This window comes from Coturnix japonica, chromosome 1 (assembly GCF_054131305.1).
Source record: "Coturnix japonica strain WE chromosome 1, WE-NBRP24, whole genome shotgun sequence".
Taxonomy (NCBI): Eukaryota; Metazoa; Chordata; class Aves; order Galliformes; family Phasianidae; genus Coturnix; species Coturnix japonica.
The window spans coordinates 68,513,041-68,536,548 of record NC_140663.1 but is presented as its reverse complement, the minus strand read 5'-3'; the positions used below and the strand labels follow the sequence as shown (position 1 = coordinate 68,536,548).

The 23,508-nt window shown below is 41.2% G+C and overlaps 1 protein-coding gene and 1 long non-coding RNA gene across 22 annotated transcripts in view; one reads left to right on the top strand and one right to left on the bottom strand.

Moving 5' to 3' along the window:
• Positions 1-5,805: 5,805 nt before the first annotated feature.
• LOC107317662 (uncharacterized) lies at positions 5,806-23,457 on the bottom strand. The gene is made up of 3 exons (XR_001556963.3): positions 23,321-23,457; positions 22,940-23,021; positions 5,806-8,783 (listed from the first exon to the last, which is right to left on the bottom strand). It is a non-coding gene; the product is annotated as an uncharacterized LOC107317662 (long non-coding RNA).
• ATXN10 (ataxin 10) overlaps positions 23,298-23,508 on the top strand; it is a 111,567-nt gene continuing 111,356 nt past the window's right edge. For all 21 annotated transcript variants that reach the window (XR_014936764.1, XR_014936765.1, XR_014936763.1 and 18 more), the window contains exon 1: positions 23,298-23,451. Coding sequence is in view for 8 of the 21 variants with exons in the window: in XM_015870548.3 (XP_015726034.3) it covers positions 23,324-23,451 (128 nt within the window). In the remaining 13 variants the exon portion in view is untranslated. The remainder of the gene's footprint in view (positions 23,452-23,508) is intronic.

The following is a 23,508-nucleotide window of genomic DNA, read 5'->3' as shown; positions in this document are numbered from 1 at the left end:
ATGATTCTATGAAATAGTTCCACAGATGAAGACAGGAAAATTACGAGAAGTAATACATTATTGATGGTAAGATATAAATACATTTTCTTCCTGCTGCTTCCAGATCTATTTTTCTGAGGGTTTCTCTGTGAGTACATGTGAGAGAAGTGGGTTGTTGGTCTGGTGGAAATGGATTTCCTCAACCCCTTTGCATTAAAGAAATCAAAAGAAAGAAAAACAGTTATATCTTGCTTGACACCAGTGGTGATAGATGTTTTGGCCTGGCAATTAGCACAGCATGATTGGTGCACGTTGATCTGCAGGATGGCGATTAGCTCTTTTGATGTGCAATGAGTTGATTTTCCTTACACAGGTGAAATGTGGTGCAGGTCACGTGGGGTTGATGAGAGGGAGCTGATAAAAGGGGCTTGGTTCTCCCAGTCATACTGACCCTGAAAAAGGCAAAAGTGACTTTCTCCGAACCTGCCCCATCTGTGACCTCGAACCTGATCTGAGGGACCACCCTCATCTCTGGATGCAAAGCAAGTTAAATTATATGCTGCTGGATTGTTCTAATATTGCCAGCGTTCTGGGCAGAAGTTGTAATAATGATAAAAAAGCACCAGTGTAATGGATACCATCATAACTCCATAACTACAGTTTAGGTTTTGAAAATTACAAATATGTGTTTAAGTAAGGCTAACCAGAAAGTACTAGATTGGTGTTTTAACTGCGGCCAGCTGTCTAGTATTTAGAAATTAGTAAAGAATGTTTTTTTCCCTTCTAAAGTGGAAAAATTGCTGTACGTTTGTGCATACTGAGCTGGTGACCATTTGTCCAGTCCACGAAGAAACATCAGGCTATCGGCTGTATGCAAGCAGCCAGCAGATGACAAAGTACTTTGTAAGTAGCTGCACAAAATATAAGCAGAAATGGTCTCTGTAGCCTTAAACTTCATGATGCACTTTGCCTCTTTTGGATTAAAGACCTGATTCATAGCCACTAATATTTGTAGGCTTTTCATCAGTCCTTACCAGTTCACTTTCCTCAGTAATTGTGAGGTTCATTTTGCCTTGAGTTGTACATATGAGACTTCAGTGATATTTCTTCAGCTCATGCAGGCAGCTGGTCTCTTTCTAACTCATTTACTCCTGCCTGCTCACCTTTCTATGAATGTTTGTAATTCCCTTATAATTCCATTTGATCTTTACCTCAAGAAAACCTCACACAGAATCACAGAATCGTAGGGGTTGGAAAGGACCTCCAGAGATCATTGAGTCCAACCCCCCTGCCAAAGCAGGTTCCCTACACTCTGTCACACAGGTAGGCGTCCAGTCAGGTCTTGAATATCTCCAGATAAGGAGACTCCACAACCCCCTGGGCAGCCTGTTCCAGTGCTCCGAAAGGAAGTTCTTGCGCATATTCGTTTGATTCCCTGTTCCACCTCCAGCTCTGTAAGCTGGGATACAGCTGGGAACAGGGAAAGAGCACTTCATCTACTGATGTTTGTGCCAATTAAGCTGAAATGAGCTGGGTTGCCCCTCCAAGCCAACATGTTTGTATAGCTTCTGGATCCATGTTGGGAAGAGACCTAAGTTACGTGGATGAAGAAGACATGTGGACACGATGTGCAGCAAAGCACTGTTGTCATAACATACGATGGAAGACTTCAATAAATATACAATAAATATTAAAGCCGAGATTGACCAAAATGGCACAGCAATGTAAGCAGAAAGATTTAACAAGGAAATGGGGAGAACTGACATTTTATCTATTTGTTTCTTCCCTTTTCATCTGATGAAGGTAATTTTGGTGCAGCGGGTTTACAGCTAGGTGTTTGACTGGCTGCCCAATACTATCAGTGTAAAGTGCATGTGATAGATGCTACCTGTATGTCAATCAGATAAGTCATGTATCAACCACAAACTCCAATATGGATGAGAAGTGCTATCACTTGTCTGGTTCTTAATAGAAACAGCATCAGACCTCCCAGTCTGCCCAAAGCTGTGCTCAGGGTAATCTCTGCTTGAAGCACTTCCATCTTTAGGGATCTATCAGTAGGAACTACCAGCAGCAATCTAGGAAGCTTAAATCCTATTATTTTTCTGTTATATATGAAAGAGTTGTATGAGTATTTTTCTCTGTTTGCAGGAAACACTCTGAGATTAGGGTTCAGGGTGACTTACTGGTGAGGCAGGAATGAAACTATTCTCCATATAATCCAGAACAGGATTCAGTTCTGCTCTAGATCATCAGCATTTGGAAAAAGTCAATGCAGACAGGGTAGCTGCAGAAAGGATAATGTATAACAAAAGGATGTCATAATAAAATAGACAGGTAAAGCCTAAATATAACCAAATGAGCTATGACTAACTTAAAATGCAATATCAGGAACTATCAGATGCAAGTAAGTTCAACAAATCATCTTCAAACCACATCCTACGCATGTGAGATTAAAGGAAATACAAGAGTGTAATTATTTGCAGTATGCTAAAGAGTTTACTTTTTTTTTTTTTAAGGGCTCTGTAAAAGCAGGCATATACCAACTTAGTATTTATGTTCAGCTTATTTAATTTCCTTTGCAAGACTAATTATGTACTTAAGTCATCTTACCCCATGCACTGTATGGCTCTTTGGTATATGCCATACACCTTAGTAATTCTTTGAAATATCATACAAGCAACTGTGTCAATGTGAACTCTGTTCTGCAGCTAGTAAACACTGTATGAAACATCACTCAGATTCAGATAAGGAGTGCTAAGATAAGCAACATGTTAAAATGGCTGACTAACATTCATCTCTGAACCTACCTTCACCAAGATCTTGTCCAGACAATGCTTCTAATAGATTCTTCCATTTGTGTTTCACGGCCTATAGAGGCTTTCTTGGAGTGAGTGGAGCATTTGAATTAGTTTTGACTAGAGGAGACTCACGATTCCATTAATGGTTGAATCTCTCTCTGCCTCACTTTCACCCCGCCTTTTTGTCTTTTCCTTTTTACTATTTTGCAATCCTAAATGCAATAAATCCTTTATAATAAATCAACATTCTTTTTTATTCACTACGAAGGAAATTCCTGGGGAGAAAAACTAATGAAGATCTGATAGGCTCTGCAGATTCAAAGTCATCTTCCACATCACCAGGTTTCTGAAGGTCTGCAGATAACCAGTGAAGTTGTCCATAAGAGTCAAGGCAGATGTGTGGCTTTTTTAATCTAGTCATTAAACCTGGCTATATTACAAATAAGCAAACACACACCAAAATATGTACAGAAATGCAATTCAGAAAATATCAATCTTTCTTGACAAAAAAAACCCAACAACACGATACCAAAAATATATTTGATTTCCTATAAAGTTTCATTTTCCTGCTGCCCAGCCTTACAATTAAACCAGAGTTTATACACATAAAATTCAAAACAAATGACAATGGTATTGGCCCCTCAACCAGGACAGAGAAACAGAAATGCTGACAGGCATAGAGAATTTAATATCCTATAGGATATCAGTGAACTATGAATCAACTGACTGTAAACCACCTACAGAGTAGAGAAAATAGTCACTTGTTATACAGTGGATGAAAGTCTACTGGTAGAAAGACTTGCAGTCTCTTCACCTTCAGCTCATGGTCAATAAATCTCCTTTGAAAAGCAGCACTGGCAATTTATTCTTTCAGCACCAACAGCCTGTCATCACCATGTTATATTTTTTCTGGCCTCACAGTATGTGCACTGCTGACCTATTATTAGTCATGCTATATCATCATCCTCAACTAATTTGGTTTGTCAGAAGTCAGTGGGTAGAATCGCCCCATTTCACTGTGGTACTCACTGATGGAAGGAAAGGCACTTTACTGTGGAAAAGAAAGATGTGAGGGATAGGCCCATGCAAAGGGGGAGCATCTTGTCTGACCACAGCTGGTGGTAGAACAGATGTGAATCCTCACATGAGGTTATATCTAGCCTGAGCTGTTTGGATGCAGTAAGTTATATATAACTGCACATGTGATTGTGTTGAATGTCTTGAAGAGATGAAAGGAAACTCAGAAGGGCTGAGCTGTCTTCCCAGTGCTGTTGACATACACTCTATGGAATTGAGCAAATTGCTTAGGTTTTGTCCACACTACCAAGTAGTGAATAGGATGGGAGAGTATCCCTGGGAAGAATCATCATGTACCCAACCCAGTTACCCAGTACTGGCTACTCCCAGAGAGAGGGTAATGGGACAAGGTGCATCTGTGATCAAAAATGCCAGAATAACTCCTGAATTGTTCATTTCCATAAAAACCTTCAGAAGTTTCCAAATCTAATTCACATAACTAAACTCAAATGAAATTAATTTCAATGAATTGGGTTTTTAATTACTTATATTTGAAATACACCTCTTTGGAAAAAGATATTACGGGAAAAGGAAACAGCAGAGCTCCTTCTGCAGACTGTCAGTCACAAAGTAATGCCACATGTCCCTCCATCTGGATACAGGATGGTCTGTGATGAGAAACATAGCCTCTCTTGATCACAGGATAAAAACTTTGGCTCCTTGGCACTATGGTGGAGTGCTGAAAATTGAACATTTCTATTTCAGCCTCAGTATTTGGGGGACTGAGCATTCACACTTACACAGAATGGTCCCCTGAAACCAGATACTTCTTATGAAAATGAATCTGTTCCATCACAATCTTAGGATTCTACCAAAAGGGCAAAAATTCCCTACCAGTTTACACCAAAGCTATTAATCTGCCACTGGTGGAAAGCCTCAGCTTACACATAGGATGTACCTACAGCTGATACTGGTCACATGCTCCTGACAGCTTTTCTTCTCAACACCAATTTCAGAAGCTCCTAATTTGCTGAAGACTTTCCAAACCCTGCATGCCATTTCCCTGTCCTATTACTGTGATTAGTGCTAACCTTGTGTCACTTGTGCTGTAAACCAAGTTTTTGTTGTTTTTTTTGTTTGTTTGTTTGTTTGTGTGTTTGTTTGTTTTATTTAAAAAAATAAATACATCTCTCTTTTCTGGAAGGTATTTTAACCCAGATGCATTTAGCAGTCCAGTATATAGCTCATTACACTAGAAGATTGCATAAGCACAACAAAGGAGCTACAAATAACTAAGGGGATTTTCTTCTTAAAATTGAAAAAATATCCTGGCTATGCAATAGAATTAAGTTACACATTGTTTGTTGTACTTATGCTTGTAGTGACTCTCATTTATTTGTCCAGATTTTGGCCTCAAAGCCATCAGTTTTCTTCTACAGATCCGTGCAACAGCTACATTCTTTGTGCAATGCAAAAGGTGGACTGTTTATCAACCAATCGATAGAACCTGGGTGACACTACAGGAAATGAAGTTGAGCCTCTTGCCCATAGAGTAGGTAAGGGCTGGCTTTGTGGGTTTTTTTTTCCCCCTTTTCTATCTGTCATTCCTAAGCCATAAAATTTTTTTCTAGGTGTTAGGGATAAGGAAGTCCCAGCTCTAGCAGCTGGCCAGCTGGTACTGATCTATTGCTTCCTAGCAATTAATCATTTTAAAAAATACATATATGTCAGCCTCCTGGTTTATAAAGCCCAGGTATTTTTTCTTTTTAAACCTAACCCCATCCTTTCAGAGTATCCAATTTCTGCATGAAATTCAGAGGCAGGCCAATCCAGGTTCCAAAGCTACTTGAAAGCACATTGATTTTCTTGAATAGAAGTATGGCATGCAGCGAACACTGCTCACTATGTGCTGCAAAGAAGTAAACTGTGGAATGGAGAATGGACTTAGATGGAGAAACACCTGCAGCCAGTGGGATAAACACACTGATGAAATGAATTCTTTGTTTTTCAAGAAAATGCTTTTATTTACATAAACTTTCCCAAATTCAAGGCGATTCTCAGTCCCCAATCTTGTGCCATGTAATCATGGTGTAGCATTCAGCCTGTTCTGTTGCAGGAGTCCTCTTCAGCTCTAATGCTTGCCAAGGATTAAAGCTGTGCTATCTAGCTGCTGCAGAACAGAGCTGTGACTGTAAAGTTTAGCTTAAGCGATTCCATTTTGAAGGGGGAATCAAGTATTCAGTGTGGAACTAGAGAAAGCTTTATGGTAACATTAATTATTTGGTCATAGTTGTGTAAATGGCTTTAAATGTAAGTTTGGTGGATGTGCCAGGCAGGGGGGTTGGAACTTCATGATCCTTGAGGTCCCTTCCAACCTGGGTCATTCTGTGATTCTGTGAAATGGCTTTGCAGAATAGTAGCTCTGTACTTGCCATCTCAACTTTTCTTCTTTAGAAGGTTTTGCATTTCTTAGGCTGCTTACTCTTTTCCTTCTGATAAGATTCAGCACACAAGTTGGGTTGGGTTAGGTATACATTTCAACAATATCTGGATTAGTTCATTTTTCTTTTTAGCTTTTATGTTACACTGATGTACAAAATGCAAGATGCCGAAAGCATGACTTTAAAAGCATAATATGTGTCCTTTTTAGCAATTGATCTGTAATAAAAGCAGGATAGTGTGTTTGTTAAGAGCTGCTTGTAGAGATGCACAAAGAAAGCTGTTTGTAATGCATAGAAGGAAGTTTGATCTGGTCCAGGAGAAATAACTAGAATCTACTGGGGCTTTATCCATCAGCAATTAACATGTCTATACATGCATCTGCTATTTAGGATATATTAGTATTTAGGTTTAAATCTCCTGAAATAAAATTGTGTAGTAGTAGCAGAAATGGCTGGATGCTCACAGAGCCAGGACAAAACAGTAAGCTCAATTATCCGGGAGGGCAGAAGAGATAGATGATACAGTAGTTCTGTTGAGTTTGACTTCTATGCTGGAGTGTATTTACCCATGCATTTATGCAGTACTTCATCTCAACAACATCCACGGGCATGCAAATGAAGGGCAGAAACAAGGGATACGCTGTCCAGCCCAGTGCCTTGCAAACAACACTCTGGTTATTAAAGAAATTCAGTCTTATTTAGCCAAGGCAGGTAATAGAAACCAGGATGCCCAGGCAACCTACTCTGCTTGTACTTCTTATATTGCAGCTACCTTTCTGTTTTGTATCCTTTGGTCCAAGATGAAGAGCTAGACCTTTGGTCTCACCTAGGGCTGTTGTGTTTGTTGCTGTTGTTGAGATCCTGAGAAATCCCTAAAAGAAAGTGGGATGCTAATGCGTGAAGGAGGGCTCTTGGCTAGGAGCATGAGGCAGGTCCAGTCAGGGGTCTTGGTTCAACCAAATTTCTCTAAGGAGAAATTTTTCTTGCACACAAATTAAGTGTAGCAAATGCTAGAGTTCTCAATAATCTGAGATTGAAAAGAATCCTAAAATCAAAGTAGTTCATAGAAGGAAGCTTCAGTTTCTCCTCTAAGCAGTCCAACCCAGAGACCAACAGATTAAGTTGACAGAAGGACTGGAAAAATACGGTACACGCTGAGGTGTGTAAGACAGATGAAGTAGTTACATGTAAACACTAGGCTTATAATACAAACATACTGATTCCCCCCTTGCAAGGGTGGGGATGGCAGTGCAGAACTGAAGTGCTGGTTTCCATACCATCATAAAATAATCCATTATTGACATTTGATAATGTATGGGGAAAATTTGTGCAGTGCCTTCAGCTAATGAGCTCAGAAGTAATCTGCCCCTCTAATTGTGTGGTGTCTCCTGGAGGTGCTGAAGGAATCATTCAGGTGTTTGAAATTAGTTGAGATGTTTGGGACTTTTATAGCCCGCCCTGGCTCTGGCCGCCTCTCCAGAAAGGCATGCGTCTTCCACAGTTCTTATAGCCCTATGTGGGCATCTCAGCTAGCCTAAATCATCCCAAATGGCACTACACATCTGTGTTCAGGCACCTGGGTTGCTCCCATAGGGAGCTCTGCTGAAACATGTATTTGGATAGAATTATAGTCAGGCGATGGTTGATTTTCACTATTTGGAAGACCCACACACTGTGGAAGGAAGAAAAAAATTATAATAGATTACATAGGGATTGCCTGACTAAAATGCTACCAGCTGTGCACAGAAGTATGGAATTTTGTTGCTGCAAGCAGGAAAAGGAGTAAAATGCCCACTTTGTTAGCTGGGGGAGACCTAATTTGTAAAGTTCAAATTGCATTCAGACTGAAGTCCAGGGTTACTTTGATCAAAGAGGTGAGCACAGCCTGCTACACAGGGAAAAAAATACAAACCCAAAAGCCAGACTGGACCAACAGAGCAAGCTGAAGTTTTCAAGCACATTTTCATTGAGTATCGAACCTGGACACAGCTACCCAGGAGTGAATTAATTCAGAAAAAAGCTGCACTTGGGAAAGCTGAAGTTATCTCATATAGCTAATGCACCAGTGGTGGACTAAATTAGGTAATTACCTCCTTCAGTGTGCTAAGGAAAATCTGCTTTGCAGAACAGCAAAAGCAATACAGAGAGAACATAAGCTGATTTTTCATGGTATTGACAACTTTGTTTGCTCTTCAGCTCTGGATACTCAGTGATGTTTTCTTCATTTTTCCACTCATCAGTCGAGAACTTCCTGCTTCTCACTGCTGGCAAGATGTTCTTGCAGGAGGTCCCAGGTGTTGCCCATAATGGAAACTGCAGTTGAGAAGGGCCAATTCAACACTGATGCTTGATTTAAGGTGGTGAATCACGCAGAAGTGATTCACTGTGTGAATCACACAGTGTTTACGATGTTGCATAAGAAGCATCTGCATTTCTCAGAGATAGTCAAGTCATTATTGAATCATCCATCAGATAACCAACGTGGATTTAACAGCATCTACCCCTTCTGCTCTTCTCCTTTCTCTCTGCATGGTGCCCTTCTGCCCTGAAAAAAAGAAACATCAAACTGGTCCTGACAACAACAGTCACTTCAAGAAATAAAAATACCGACAGAACAGCAGCAGATATGAATTTTACGCATACAGTTGCAGAAGCTACAGGGAGCCATGAGAGTTACGTTCCCAGTGAGGGAATAATTGATTTTTTTTTCATAAGTTCACCTGCCTCTCACTGATAGATGACTGCTTATTTTGGTCCCTAGAAAACAGTTCTGCACAATAACGTAGGTGCACTGAACGCTCCAAAGGTCAAGCAGCTTGAGCATGGGAAAATATTTGTGAATGAGGCCAAAAAACCTACTGAAAGAACTGATTTCTGGCTCAAAGATTAGTCTTCATTTAGAGACTGAGAATTTATTGCTGCCAAAACCAGCATTATCAGCTTTCTGTCAGCAACAATCATCAGGATTTCCTTTCCCAATCAACATGAGCTGTGACCTCATCGTTGCAAAGGTGAAACCCTGACAGGGATTAAAGGCTAATAGAGAGAAATGAGGTAGCAGGGCTAAACAAAGGGGAGATTGTTACGTGGCAAGAGTGAGCTGAGGCTGAATGTTACAGCTGAAACTTGAACTGGGAGCCAAAGGGAAAACCAGAGTATTTTTAAGGAGAGTTGAAGTAACACTGGGTCTCTCAGCGTTTGGTGGAGCAGTAAGGCAGGCTGCCATCCTGGCCGTCGGAGAGTTTTGAAGCGGGATTAACGTAGCCTTGTGGTTTGTCAAGTGTTTAATTGCAATTCTTCGGGGACACAGCCTGAAAGACACTGGAAACCAATTTAACAATCACGCCTATCATTATATGCACCAAATTGCTCCTGTGCACACATAATATTCAGTAGAATGAAACAGAGTCTGGGGGCAAGGTTTAGAACACGAAAAGTGATGAAAGGCAAATGTGTTCTTTATATTCATCAAAGCAATGTAAACTGTGGCTGGGAAATAAAAAGAGGTAAAAAGGGCTTTATGTTGTTGATCTGTGAGTTATTAGCTTTTTTCACTCATCCTTCCACTTTGTGGAACCAAGGAGTGAGGAGATCTATTCTGTGGCGATGCTCTTCTCCTAAAGGTCACTCTTAGCTGCTGCAGAGCCTTCTGATCTCAAATCTCACCGCAGACTTGAATGCAGTCCTAGCAGAAGCAGTGTGTGTCATGCTGTGCAGCGGGCTTCTGGGTTAGGACCTTCTGGAGCCTCCTGCACAGCCCAGTTTTTTTCCAGCAGAGGTAGACTTGTGCTGCAGTGCAATTCCAGATGTCTGGTAGCTCCTGGCATCCAGATTTCTTTCTGTATAAGCTTTAAGTATCTTTACCCATCAATATGGTATGACACTCTTCCTGCCCTGTAGTGGACTCCTTTAAAAGGCACCACACAACCTGAGCTCTTGCTGGAGCATAGAAATTACCCAGTGATGTGAAAGAACTCAGCACCTTCCAGCATGAAGTTTCTAGGTTGCAAGTGTATTTATATGTGAAAAGGGAGGTTTGCAAACCAAATTCAACTTAAATGTGCAATAATAGTACAGACTTGGCATGGATTACATGCTGTAATATTTGATATGGCCTACATGCATCCCACCTCAATCTGGCAAAATGATTTAAAGTGAATGTTGAGCAGAAAGGTCAGGTGAAAGCTTTTTTATGATGATAATTACAAGGATATGTGCCAGTGTCCCTATTGATAGTGAGAGGCCTTCAGGAACTGCTCTGAAAAGAATGCATCCAGCAAAACACATTTCAGGGCCTTCTGTGAGGAACCTACACATTTCAAACTTCTACAGTATGTTATTCTTTATATTCTAGACATCATCATCACCCATAAGTACAACAAGGTTAAGTCCCTGTCTAGTAAAGAAATAATCAGTCCAAGCATTCTGATTGTTCCTCAGCTCCCAAAAGGTGGAGCTGCAGGAACAGCCTTTGGCTGCTTTTGAACAGTTTTCAAGCTTGGTCTGAAAGGTGAAGTCACACGCAGATAATCTCCAGCCCCCAGGGAAGCACTCAAATATAAGGTTCCTATCTGTGGAAGGTAGCCAGGCTGAAGTTTGCTTCCTGACTAATGATAAAAGCACACAGCAGCTCTGAGAGGTTGGGGGAAACTTGTGTGCTTTCTGGGCTGAACTCTGATCTGTTTCTTTGGAATGGCTCACACATTAAAATATTTAATTGCGTGAAAATACTAGAAGTATTAGGATTTAGCAACACTGTGACTCAAGCCCTATTTTTTAGTGCTATCAGGCTAAGAAATATGAAGGTTAATAGTGTAGGAGCATAAAGAATCTTGTAACAAAACCTGAAACTATCTACCATCAAAAGATAAGTGGCAGGCTTGAGATTTGTTAGACAACAGTTTTTGGAGAGGAAGACACATATATCATGCTGAACTGAAGGGGAAATTTAAGTAGGCACGATGTAATTACCTTATCTGGAATACAGCCAGAAAGCCAGACTAGGATCCTTTTTTCTCAAAGAAAACTTCATGGATTTATGCTTGGCAAACAAATTGCCGTGAATAATTTATTAATTTATATGGTCTCTCTGATTTTTAGTCTAATTTTTTGTGACCTACCACTTGCAAACAAAGTTAATTTTTCTCTTTTCTTCTTCCTAACTTGAGTTGTGATCAAACATTGGTCTGAAACCATTTCAGTTGCAGCAGTTCTTGCAAAGTTCTTGTTTTACTTTCATTCACACTATTTCCACGAAGGGATCTCAAGACATGAGAAAAATAAATAGATCTGAAGATGTCTGCCTGTTTCAAGGTTTGATCATTTTTACTAAGTGCTGAGTTTGGGGAAGACCATTTTGCAGACTTTTACAATATTCTACTAACAAAGTCAACAAATACCTTGACACTTTTTATGACATCTTTACCAGGAATTAAGCCTGGAAGTTTCACATTGGAATGGGGCATGAAGTCTTGCTTTCTCCTTGAAATGACACGGAGTACAGGTACTTTCATTCCCACTAAAGCCCTGTGCAAATTCTTATCCTAAAGAATTATGGCACGTTACTTCGAGATCTTTGGTCTACTGTTTTTGAGTGTGTTTTATTAATATTACGATCAACTCTAAAGCACGACAGCTAGAGAAAAAAAGCTGTGCCTTTCACAACATGATCTATTTAAGGGCCAAATTCAGCATAACTCTTCAACTACTATCAGAGCCCCCTTCCTTTCACTGCTCCCTCTCTTTGCATGCACATTCTAATTTGAAGCGATCTGGAACCATTATTTATTTTTCACTCTATATATGGAAGACTGACTTGGTGTTTGCATTGGCTTTGGGCCTGATATGGCATTTTTGAGGATGAACCACATGTGTATGTGGTATTCCAGCTAAACTGAACTAAGAAAATGTGCACACTAACCAGAAACTCCTTCCTGCTCCATTCCACAGTTTCAAAACTGATAACAGGCAAAGTGCATGTCAAGCTTCTGATGGCTAATGTGCAGCCACAGCTTCCTCTCACATCCCTCTGTTTTTCTGAAAGACATACACTGAAACCGTTTTTCAACAACAGGTGTGGCCAGAGCTGTTTGAGAGTTTGGTGGGACAGCATTTGGAGAGGTGGGAGGGGAAGAACATGGAGGCAGTCATAAATAGGTGGAATTTTTGCTTTATTCCTATAATTTGTGAGCGTTCCCGTAGGAGAAGGTAGTGTATACCTAATATAAGTATTAACCAAGAAAGTTCACAACTGGAGCAAGGAAAAAGAATGCGCTAGCAAGGATGTTAGAACTTGATATCCTGGCTTACCAATGGGTTCCTTTAAACTCTTCTACTGCCTCAGGATGGCTAACACATATCTACGCATTGCAGCCAGCAGTATTTTGCTGTGTGATACAAAGACATGTTCTGTAACAAGATGAATCTTAAATGGTGGGATGGAGAGGCTTGGTGTGTGAAGTAACTAATGAATTGCAGAACCCGTGGCTTGATGGCCATTGGTTCAAATCTCACCCCCTTGGTAACAGCCAAACTCCCTGAGACAGACTTTCCCCTGTTCTTAGGCATCCTTCGCAGTCAGCCATGGCCTTCTATCCACTTCCACAACACCCAGTACAAATAACACCTCTCTGTCTGGAAGCTTGCCGGAGATGGATTGGTGCTATGCTAACAGCAGGTATTGATTGTGTTTGAACGCGTACCTTCTTTTGGTCGCCAGGGGAAAGGCTTGAAACTGAATGAATACAAACTGAAATGCAAGCTGTTCCTATCCTTACTAGAGCACTATGGGAACAGCCGTAGCTGGTATTTGTGCTGAACTGGTTTAAGGGGCAGACCTTGGTATTTTTTCCAATAAGTTCACAGACTGACATGGGAAGGAGATGAAATCTGTGTTAATATTTATGAACCAAACCTGACATGTAGTGACAGGGTTTTCCATCTAACACAGAGCAAAACGGCCAAGATTCAGTGACTGCACTGACATTGATGCTCAGAGCTCAGGAAGCAAGCAGTAACTGGGAAGCAACAACTGTGCACAGTAATTGCAGTTTGCTCTTCCTTGTATCATTTCAGTGGAATCTTCCCAGTGGAAGATTCCCAAGCAACTTCCATTTCCAAAGCAATTTACTTTCCATCTGTGCTCAGCTGAAGGTTGTTCATTGTAATGAACAATTCAGATTTTTAAGGTTGTCGACAATTTGGAAAACCTCGATCAGCTCAAAGACAGGGAGACTTAAAAATGTTCACAAATGGAACAAAGAATCATAGAATCATAGAATCACCCAGGTTGGAAAAGATCTTGAAGATCATCAAGTCCGACCACAGCCTAACCATAGTACCCTAACTCTAACAGCACTAAAGCCTGATGTTTGGGGACTTTTTTTTTTAAAGATTGAAATAGGAAATAAACACCTCATTATCTGTACATTTAATGTTAGCTAGAGCTAACTCAGTCCACATCATCAACACATCTAAGTGAATTATTAAGAATTCAAAGGTAGACACATTGATAAACTGCCGTTAATATGTTTCCTTGATAGATTCCTCAGTCACTTACACATTCTCTTTTTGTTTAATCATTACATTGATCAATATTTTCTGCTTCATGGGAATCTCATTTATATTGTTATGCAAGGATCTGAGATATTTTTCCCTCAGAGAAATCATACAGGAATTAAGAAGACATTTTTATAAGTTAAAAGAATGAACAAACAAACAAAACAGATCAGAACAAGAAAATTGCCTCTTTATATAAGCAAGTTGGCTTTGCTTCTTGTAGAATGTTTCTCTTTTACTCATCGTGAAGTTCTCTTAGCAAGATTCTTAAACACAAAGAAAAGTAGAATGGCGTTTTGAAGAGAGAACTTTGGACAGAGTGCCTGTAAAAGTTAAAATACAAGTTTAAAAAGAAGGTATTTCTGAGAAACCTGGCTTGAAAAAGGAAGCTGGAAGCTGCTGTCAGCTCAGGTCTTTGTTTGCCAGAGGTCAGTGTGTGATGAGAAAAGATTATGCAGCAAGTAAGGAATATTGAGCTTTGAACCTTGTCTGAAGCTTCAAGCTTGCATTTCTTTCTTTCATTTCTTTTACATCAGTATGAATAAACCCTCTTAATTTTTGAAGAAAATCAACATCTGGAACAAACTTTGATTTGTCATGTAAACCACAGTGCTCAACAAGTCTTCTTGTTTTGTTCAGGCTTTAGCATAGTGCAGCAGGTGAGTGCAAGGCTGCTGTACCTGAGCTGTACCTACTCCATGGATGGATGCTTGTAGGACTTTGTCCATCCTCTCCTTCTCAGCACTGAATGGGCAAGTCCTGGACAGTAAGAGAGGCTGACACGTGCCCCAGTTAATGATGCCCTTGTAAAATCCCAGCGTAGCAGAACAGAATTTCACTGCCCTTGCTAAAATGAATTTATGAGAGGCTGGATTGTTGAGAATTGAAGCATCCTCTAAAATAAGGAGAGGAGTTTCTCAGAAAGGCTCTTCAAGTCATCTTGTCATGCATCAGTATGGGAGTAAAGCACCACAACTCATTTAAGTCTCAGAAAACTGTTAAACTGTGAAGCCGGTGGCTGAGTCTGTGGCCATGTTTAAATCTCGGGTATCATTAGTGGGACAGGAGAGGGGTGGAAAAAAGACAGAAATGGCCTATTCAGGACAAAACAAGTCATTATTTCTTCCTTCGCAAACAATGGGGGAAAAAGTAAAAGGGCTCTCATGAGAACCTGTATGAATTTCTTTAAGAGGGTGTACTTCAGATGGAGAATAGGCTAATTGTGTGAGATATCGGGGTTACTAAGGCAACAATGCAACTTTCTGAATATGAAAGCAAACAGATGTAAAAACCCAAAGTAAATCATTAATGTGCATCAGTATTTTGAGATGAGTTGGAGTGACTTATATATTGTAGTCCCTCTTTATTTAATATTTCAAAAGTGTTCTTTGATTTAAAAGCAAACACTTAATAGGGCTCTTTTCAGACAATTATGCTCTTTTCTATACAGCACTCTGAGAAGAGACTGGTTATTGATGCCCTCTAACAGAACAAACACATACATCTGATGGAGTTAAATTAAACAGGAAGGCCTTGATACCTCACGAAACTTAAATATAGGCTGTGAATCCTCCCAGCCTTGGTGAACACTCGGCTCTTTGCAGACTTGCACTGGCTCCAGCATCCTGCTGAAGTAAGCCTTACTCAGCCAGTTTGCACTGTACTTTCAGTTGCAACAAACATCTTTTTGTAGCAGCATTTTTTAACCAAGCCTTTCTCTAACAAAGGTAGACAGTTTTAGACTGGAGGTTATTTCTTAGAAGAAAGAAACCCACACTATGTGTAGCATTATGGAATGGAATTAAACTGTTACTTGCAGCTTGAAAAGCTTTCTAATTGCTTTCTAGTCCAGCAGAGAAATAAAACTCTTCTCTGATATACAAAGTGTTAAATCTGTGGTGATTTACCCAGTGCTGGAGTTTTTCCAGTTCATAATGTATGTGAATGATTACACAAATAAGTTCTTAAGAATTTAAGTAGTGCTTCTTCCTACAGTTATTTTTGGCACATCACATTTGCTGTATGTTATTCATGTTCCTTCTGTCTTCAGACTTAAGTGACTGGGTTGTAAGAAGTTTCTGTTGCAGGCCTGGAGAAGGACTTAGGCACCTAAGAATTGGGTTTTATGTTTGTTTGTTTGTTGGAGGACTTAGTTATTGATCTAACGAAATGTCTAATTTCTTGCAAATTTTGCCTCTTGTAGGCTACCCCAGCTGCAGCAAACTTCCATCACTTTGAGGCACAGAGGACAGCCAGGAACTCAGAGCAAATTTCTCTGTAAAACAAGACACTTTACTGGGAGATTTCCCTTCCAGGACATCCTGTTGACTGTGCCATGAAATGACACAGCCATACAGAGCTGAAAGGGAAGGGGGCTAAGGTACAGCACAACAAGCAGGGAAACTCCCTCGATCTCCCCATGAAAGCTCCAGCCCAATGATTATGCCACACCACATCACTACTGACAGTTCCCCGAACAGATTCCTTCCATGGGTAATTAGTCTTCACGAAGCATGAATGGACTCGTTTTCTACCAGGAGACTGAATTTTAGCTGACAAATTAGACAGATTCCCTGAGGCCAGAGTTATGCAGCTTTGCCAGTCTCACTAAAAATGTGATTTATAATAGATTCCTAGTTGCAGGCACTCCTTTCTTCAGGAATGAAGGCACACACCATACTCAAGTCTTTGCCTAACATGATGGTCTTACAAACCTTTGTCCTCTGCTAATGAAAGCTGACTCTGTTGCTTGCTTTTGTCCTAACAAGTAACTCCTCTTTTGCCCTATTGAGAATGATAATATTGGGAAACTTCAGTCTTTATGCAAAAGTTATGCATGTGCATGCGAAAATAGCACTGTAGGAGGCAAGTGTATATGTTAGCTTGGTACATCGAACTAGATGGAGCTTCTAGCTGGAAAACCAGATCAAGAGATTTTGACTAAGTTCTTACTAAGCGAGGCTACACCTTCCAACTCACCACTGTGTTTTCTTCTTATTTACCCCTCCAGTGAAACTGGTATTAGTATTCAGCAAATATCAGCACTTGCTCAGATCAAAAAGTAGGCTCGCCCATCCCCAACAGTGTCTTGAACATGTCTGTATTTGCATGGTATTAATAGTTAATAGTTGTTTTAATTATTAATTTATTTTATTTAATAACCGCTCGCAGCATTATTAAGGTGCCATCAGGCTGGAAAATGATGCGAGAAGAGGCTAATAAAAATATAAATTCTGGATCTAGTAAGTGGATAATGTGAGGTGGATGGATACAGATACAGGGGGCTGGTTTTATTTGTATGAGTTTTGGAGGACTCTACACAGGTGAACAGCTGGACGAACCCTCTGTTAGAACTTCCTTTCATCTACATGTGAGCTGTTCCATAGTATTATTATACTCAGGCATTAAGGAGAGCGCTTTTTTTTTAAACTTACTTAGAAAATCAGAATCCTGTCATGAAAATTTAATGGCTCCTGCAGTGGCTGAATCTTACAATCAGTACATGCAAAAGGAAACTATGTGATTTAATCTATGTCTGTGGCTGCTTAAAAAAGTCAAGATGGTTGTATAAAAATCATAATAATCTACAGATCACTTAACCTTTGTCTTCCGATGTGATCTTGTGGGAAGGAGAGATGAAGCATGTATGTGGCAAGTTCTGAATTACCAGGAGACTCGAAAGTACTATTAATTAGACATGATATAAGACTGGCTTTCAGAAATGCTCCAAAATCAAATGTTTTTCTTAACAGATACTATATGAATCCTAGCCCTGTTGCCCTACCTGATATAGAGTATCTGCTGGCAAAGCACTGTTAGTATGGGAGACCTACGTTCTTGTTCTTATGGGATTTATTTAGATCCTAATCTGTCTGTGGGCTAAATGAAATGCTGCGAATTTAACTGTCTCCTGCTAATTTAGTTTATAATAACTATTAATAGATGCACTCATTAAATTATATTCCATAAATGGAATAAATAATTGAAGTAAACTCAACATCCACCATAAATACTCTGTGCGGTCATTCAATTTATAGGACTGAAGAGATGAGAAGAATTTCAGTTTCCCAGCCCACATTTTATCTCCACTAGATGTCAGTCTGTGGATGGACCTTGAGGGGTTTGAGCCCAATTCCATAGTTAAACATGTGCTCAGATTCACACCCACACTGCCACTAGCAGCAACCCCAAATAACAAATACTTACGATATAGTAGTCACGATATTGGGTGTTGGGTTTTTTTTGTTTCTTGCTCTTCTACCCCCTATCTTTTCCCTCCAGCAAATTTCTCAGCACTGACAACGTGCACCGATGCTGATAAATGGGAGCAGCACTGTGTAGTGAAGGATTCCCCATGGGCATTTCCCTTCACTCATCCATTCATAAAGGGCCAGACGTGACACATCTACTCTTGAGGACTGCCTTGCTTGTAAGTTTGTTGAAAATATTTGAGAGCATACCTTTAATCGCTGACAGCAGCCAGGTGCTGGGAAGGCTTTTGTTTATTTCCATTCTGTAAGAGGGGATATTTGTTATTGTTTTCTGTGAAGAAAATGTATTTTCAGAAAGTATTCTGACCACTCCAACAGTATCTTTATAGGACAGCCAAAGGCAGTGGACTGTTTGCAGGTTCAGCAGGTGAAATCAATTTCACAAGCAACAGAATCAGAGTCATATTTCCATGACTGCTCACAGGATTCCTGGAGGTGCTGTACGTGGATGCTGATGGCTTCTGCAGCCTCTACGAGGTAAGTGTCTCACATGCAGCTCTGCAAACATAATGTGACCCCAGCACACTGGGTTTAATGTGACTGTCTTATTGCACACACAGGCTGAGATTCTGGGTGAGCTATGTGCCTGAGAAACACAGGTGCTCTGGGACTGCACAAAAGCCTGGTAAGCTTAGTGTTGGATTTAAGAGCAAAGGAGAGATTCATGTGCACGTACTTCATAGCTATTTACTGCATGCTCAGCTGTCCAGGCTGCTGAAGTCCAGAAAAATTGTTGCTGCTATCAAAACACAGGAAAAGCCAAGAATTTCATGAGATGAGATCCAATCGTACATATATAGGAAATCCTTATTATATGGCACAATTCTCAAACTTCACACTGCTCTTGGCAGTATTTTCACACAGGAGTTAAGAACTTGAGTAACACTAGATAGCTGAAAAAGTCAAGAGAGGAAAATAGTAACTGCATGGTCTCACCTTCACCCTGGCCACAATTTTTGCTTTGCTTGCTTGCTCCTTGGTTGCATGAGAATTGCTTCTTGTCACCACTAAATGAAAATGGACTGGATGGAGGAAGTTGTTTAGCAGAGAAGAGATCCGGGAGAAGGCATAAAGAAAGGTGGTGAGAGTACCTTGTTAGCAGCTAGCATTTGTGATCAAGCAGCCAAAGATATTTTCAGCTCAGTGCGGGAGAGGCCGCAGCTGTGCAATGTGTGGAATGTGACCTGTTGGGAAGGTGTGGACAGAGAAGCAGATCAGGGTGGAAAGGGGGAAAGGGAGCAGGTGGCAGAGCAGAACTGGATTTTTCTTCATCCTCTGAAGGAGCTGTTGCCAAGGACAAAGCCATAAGCAACCAGATTTAAAAAAAAAATTACTCTTCTCTGAGTGTTTCCTGGTTGATAACCTCATTGTTTAACATCAGGGTGATGGAGAACTTTAGAGATGATGATCCAGGCCTGGACACAGGCTGACACACACTCTTGGTGTGTATGACAATCTATGTCCCTAGAGGAAACTGCAGGATTCTGTGTTAGAGTATGTGGAGTTTCCTTTCACTTAGTACCAACCTTCCTATGATTTAGCTGTGTTTCTTGCTGTATCAGACCAAAACATAAAGTCAAACTGTACATTATATCAATCAGCTGGTCCATGAATGAGGTGAAAATTCCTCAGGTTGTCACAGAACTATATTTTGGTTAACAGCTATCCTAGGTAGCATGTCTCCCTTCTTGTTGATATATGCTTGCACAGTTGCCCAGCAGGATGATGACAATGCTGATCCTGACGAAAACACTCCATGCAGATGCGATATAAAAACTTTGTCAAGATAAGTGTTGAGAAGTTCCTTATTTGCTCTGGAATCTGGACTGCATCAAACATATGAGTCAAAAGTATCTGCAGTGACTCAGAGCCCAAGAACTGTGACAGAAGATGAAATTCATTCCTATTTGCACCATTCATTTTTGTGATAAATGGCAAGTGTTTTGAACATCTCCTCCAGGATTTAGCGGGATTTTTTCCTACCCAGATCTCTTATTCATGAAGGACTGATTTGTGATATTATATAACAAATGAGTGACATATACACCTCAACACTGAATGGATCCACTGTTATGGCCCTCGTACACATGTGCAATATCTCATCTGAAGCCACATAAACTCCCGAGTTTTTGGCTTAGGACAGTAATAACTACTTCTGTGATTAAGACAGTCTGCAGTATCTATTGCATATAGATTCTTCATTGCTTTCAAATGCCTCCCAAAAAACCATAAAAGCTGTTTTTGTTCCACCCTTGGTTATTAAGATAGTTCTACCCACTATTAGGTGTGCTTCTAGTCATCTTGATCAAAATTCCTAAGCCAGTTTCCATAATTTGCCCCACGTAAGTGGGAAACTGAGGTTCTGGATGTGGGTATGCTCCATGGCACCACATGGTGAATCTGCAGTGGAATTCACTGCTCAGCAACAAAGGCTAATCAAAAGCATTTTCCTAAGTGCATCAATCAGTTTCATTGGATCCTATTAAATACTAGACCAAAAATAAAAGCTTTGGTCTATAGCTTCAAAGCTCTGTGGCCAAATACATACTTAATCTAATACAGGCCCGAATAAGAGACAGAAAACTAATGTTTGTGCCGGAAGAAAACATGCTGAGAGATTTGTTTCCTTAGTGTAAAGTAACTTTTTCCAGAGCCCACGTTTTATTTTCTGATGGAAGTCCCTTCAATAAAAAAAAGTCAAGCTAACATACATGTTTTGATTAAAATTAATGACCATCTTTATGCATTTGAGACACGAGGTTTCAAAGTCTGTGACCTGCTTTGTTATGACCATCCTGTAGAGCTACCATCTGTTGAACCAGGGGAACTGTCTCCCTCCAGAGTCTCAGCTGTGACAGTTCTTTCTCACTGTCCAGCTTCAAATGTCAGTGCCTCAAAAAACAGTTCTACATCTTAATTTCATACAGAATTCTTAAAAGTAGGACTTGCATCGTTTATTCTCCAGTAGAACAGCCAGCTTTGGGTGGATTCTTTTCCTTATGGTAGTTCTCTAAATCCACGCTAAGACAAAGTAACATTTTAACGTTCATATTAAAACATTTTAACTGGTTAACGTTCATATTAAAACATCAAATGCCATTGAAAAAGAATCTCTGAACAGAAATGTTAAAAAGGGGTGAACAAAAATTTGATGCTTACAAGATCCATGTTTTGTAAAAGATGGGCAAAATAGCAAGTGAAAGGCAACGATGGTGAATTAAACTGGACTGCTGGCCAAACTGCACCCCTTTCCTAACAGTGCAGAATTATAGAATCAAGGTTGGAAAAGCCCTCCAAGATCCATTTACTACCAGTATTTCCCCATGTAACCATGTACATGATGTACAACACCTACATGTTTCTTGAATATGTCTAGGGATGGTGATTCAACCACCTCCTGGGCAGCCCATTCCAGCATCTGACCACTCTTTCAGCGAGTTTTTCTATCATCCAAATGGAATCTACCCTGGTGCAAATTAAGGCCATTCCCTTTAGTCCTATCACTAGTTACACAGGAGAGGAGGCCACCCCCCCTTTTTCTCAGGTAGTTGTAGAGAGCAGTAAGGTCTCCCCTGAGTTTCCTCCAGACTAAACAATCTCAGCTCCCACAGCCATTCCTCATAAGGCTTGTGCTCCAAACCCCTCACCAGCTTTGTTGCCTGTCTCTGGACACATTCCAGGGCCTTGATGTCTTTCTTGTAGTGAGGGGCCCAAATCTGAACACAGTACATAAGATGCAGCCATACCAGAGCTGAGTAGTGGGATGCTTACCTCCCTGCTCCTGCTGGCTGCACTATTTCTGATGCAAGCTAGAATTTTGTTGGCCTTCTTGGCCATCTGGGCACACTGCTGGCTCATGTTCAGCCAAGCATCAACCAATACCCCCAGGTCCATTTGTTCCACACAGTCTTCCAGCCACCCTGCCCCAAGCCTGTAGAGTTGCCTGGGCTTGCTGTAGCCAAAGTGCAGGACCCAGCACTGGATCTTGTTGAATGTATGGTAACTCCTGAGTCACAGCCTGAACCACTGATTGAGCAGCTGGTCAACCCTGGGAGCACAGGTGAAGGCAATTTAGCTGTGAGACCAGTAGAGATGGAGCCTGGCTCCATTTCTCTTAGACCTCATTTAAGGGCTGACTGCCATTGTGGAAGGATCTCTGGTTGGAGATCTCTGTTTTGTGGAATTTCCCCTTGCAAGCCCTGATCTTTGGAGACAGGTGAGTGCTTTTCCTTTGAAACCCCGTACTATTTGTGCTAGTCCCTTTACTACTACATTCCTGTATTGTCCTTCCACCATGCTGACCTTTCTGATTGTGACATTCAACTTCATCCCACTGGCACCAGCAGATCAATGCTTCCTTCCAACTTGGTGACATTTGTAAACTTGCTGAGAGTTCTCAATGCCCTCACCCAGGCCATCAATGAAGATACTGATCAATTCTGTGATTCTGTGATATTGAATGGGAGAGGCTCCAACACTGACCCATGGGGAATACCGCTCATTACCTGCTACCAACTCAAACTCCATTCACCACTGGATGTGAATGGTGAGAATTAAATAACCCATACTTTTTTTGTATCATGCTTTCTTTCTGAAGTATAATTTCTGAATTCCTTGTCACATCTCTGGTGAATTAAGTTTGGTTTCTGTCTAGCGAGGCCTTTTGTAGTATGTGGCTACAAATAGTTATTCACTGAAAGTTCCAATTCTTATCCTGTAACAATAATAATAACTGTAAATATGTTAACCTTTTCTATATGTATTTAAAACATACAGTATTACCTACTTGGAGGCAAGCATTTGTGAAAGTATATGGGAAGTGAGGGAGGAAAACACTTGGGAAATGTTTGTGTTGCATGTGGCAAGCATTTACCTTCCAGGCTGTGCAGAGAGCCACAGGATGGTCCTGAGGGCCCCTGTGGGCCGACGAATAAAAGCTGACCGGGAAGACATACCTACAGATAACTTGTTAAGGGTATTTTTGAGGAAAAGGCAATGTTTTACAGAGCACAGCCCAGAGTGCCCACTTTGCCCCGTGGGCCAGCCCAGTAGACATCCTGCCACGGGCAGAAAACGCAAAAAGCAGCGATCTAAGGGCAAAAAACACTCTCCCTTCAGCAGCAGCACGGGACCTGGGCAGCTCCAGGGCGCTGCGGAACGCACCGCACACCCACCCTCTCCCTCGGCCCGCTGCTGGGGCCGGGCCGCCGCCATTTCCGCGCGGCGGGGGCGGAGCTGGGCCGTGCCGGGATACGCGATGGCGGCGAAAGCCGGAGCGTTGCCTGAGGTGGCGGCGCGACTGAAGAGACTCATGGCTGCCGAACCGTCGGCCCGTCTGGAGAGCGTGCGGGCCATGACGGGCCTGTTCCGGGAGGCGCAGCCCAGGTAGCGTGGAGGAGGGCCCGCCTGCGGCCACGTGTGCCGGGGGAGGGAGCTCCGGCC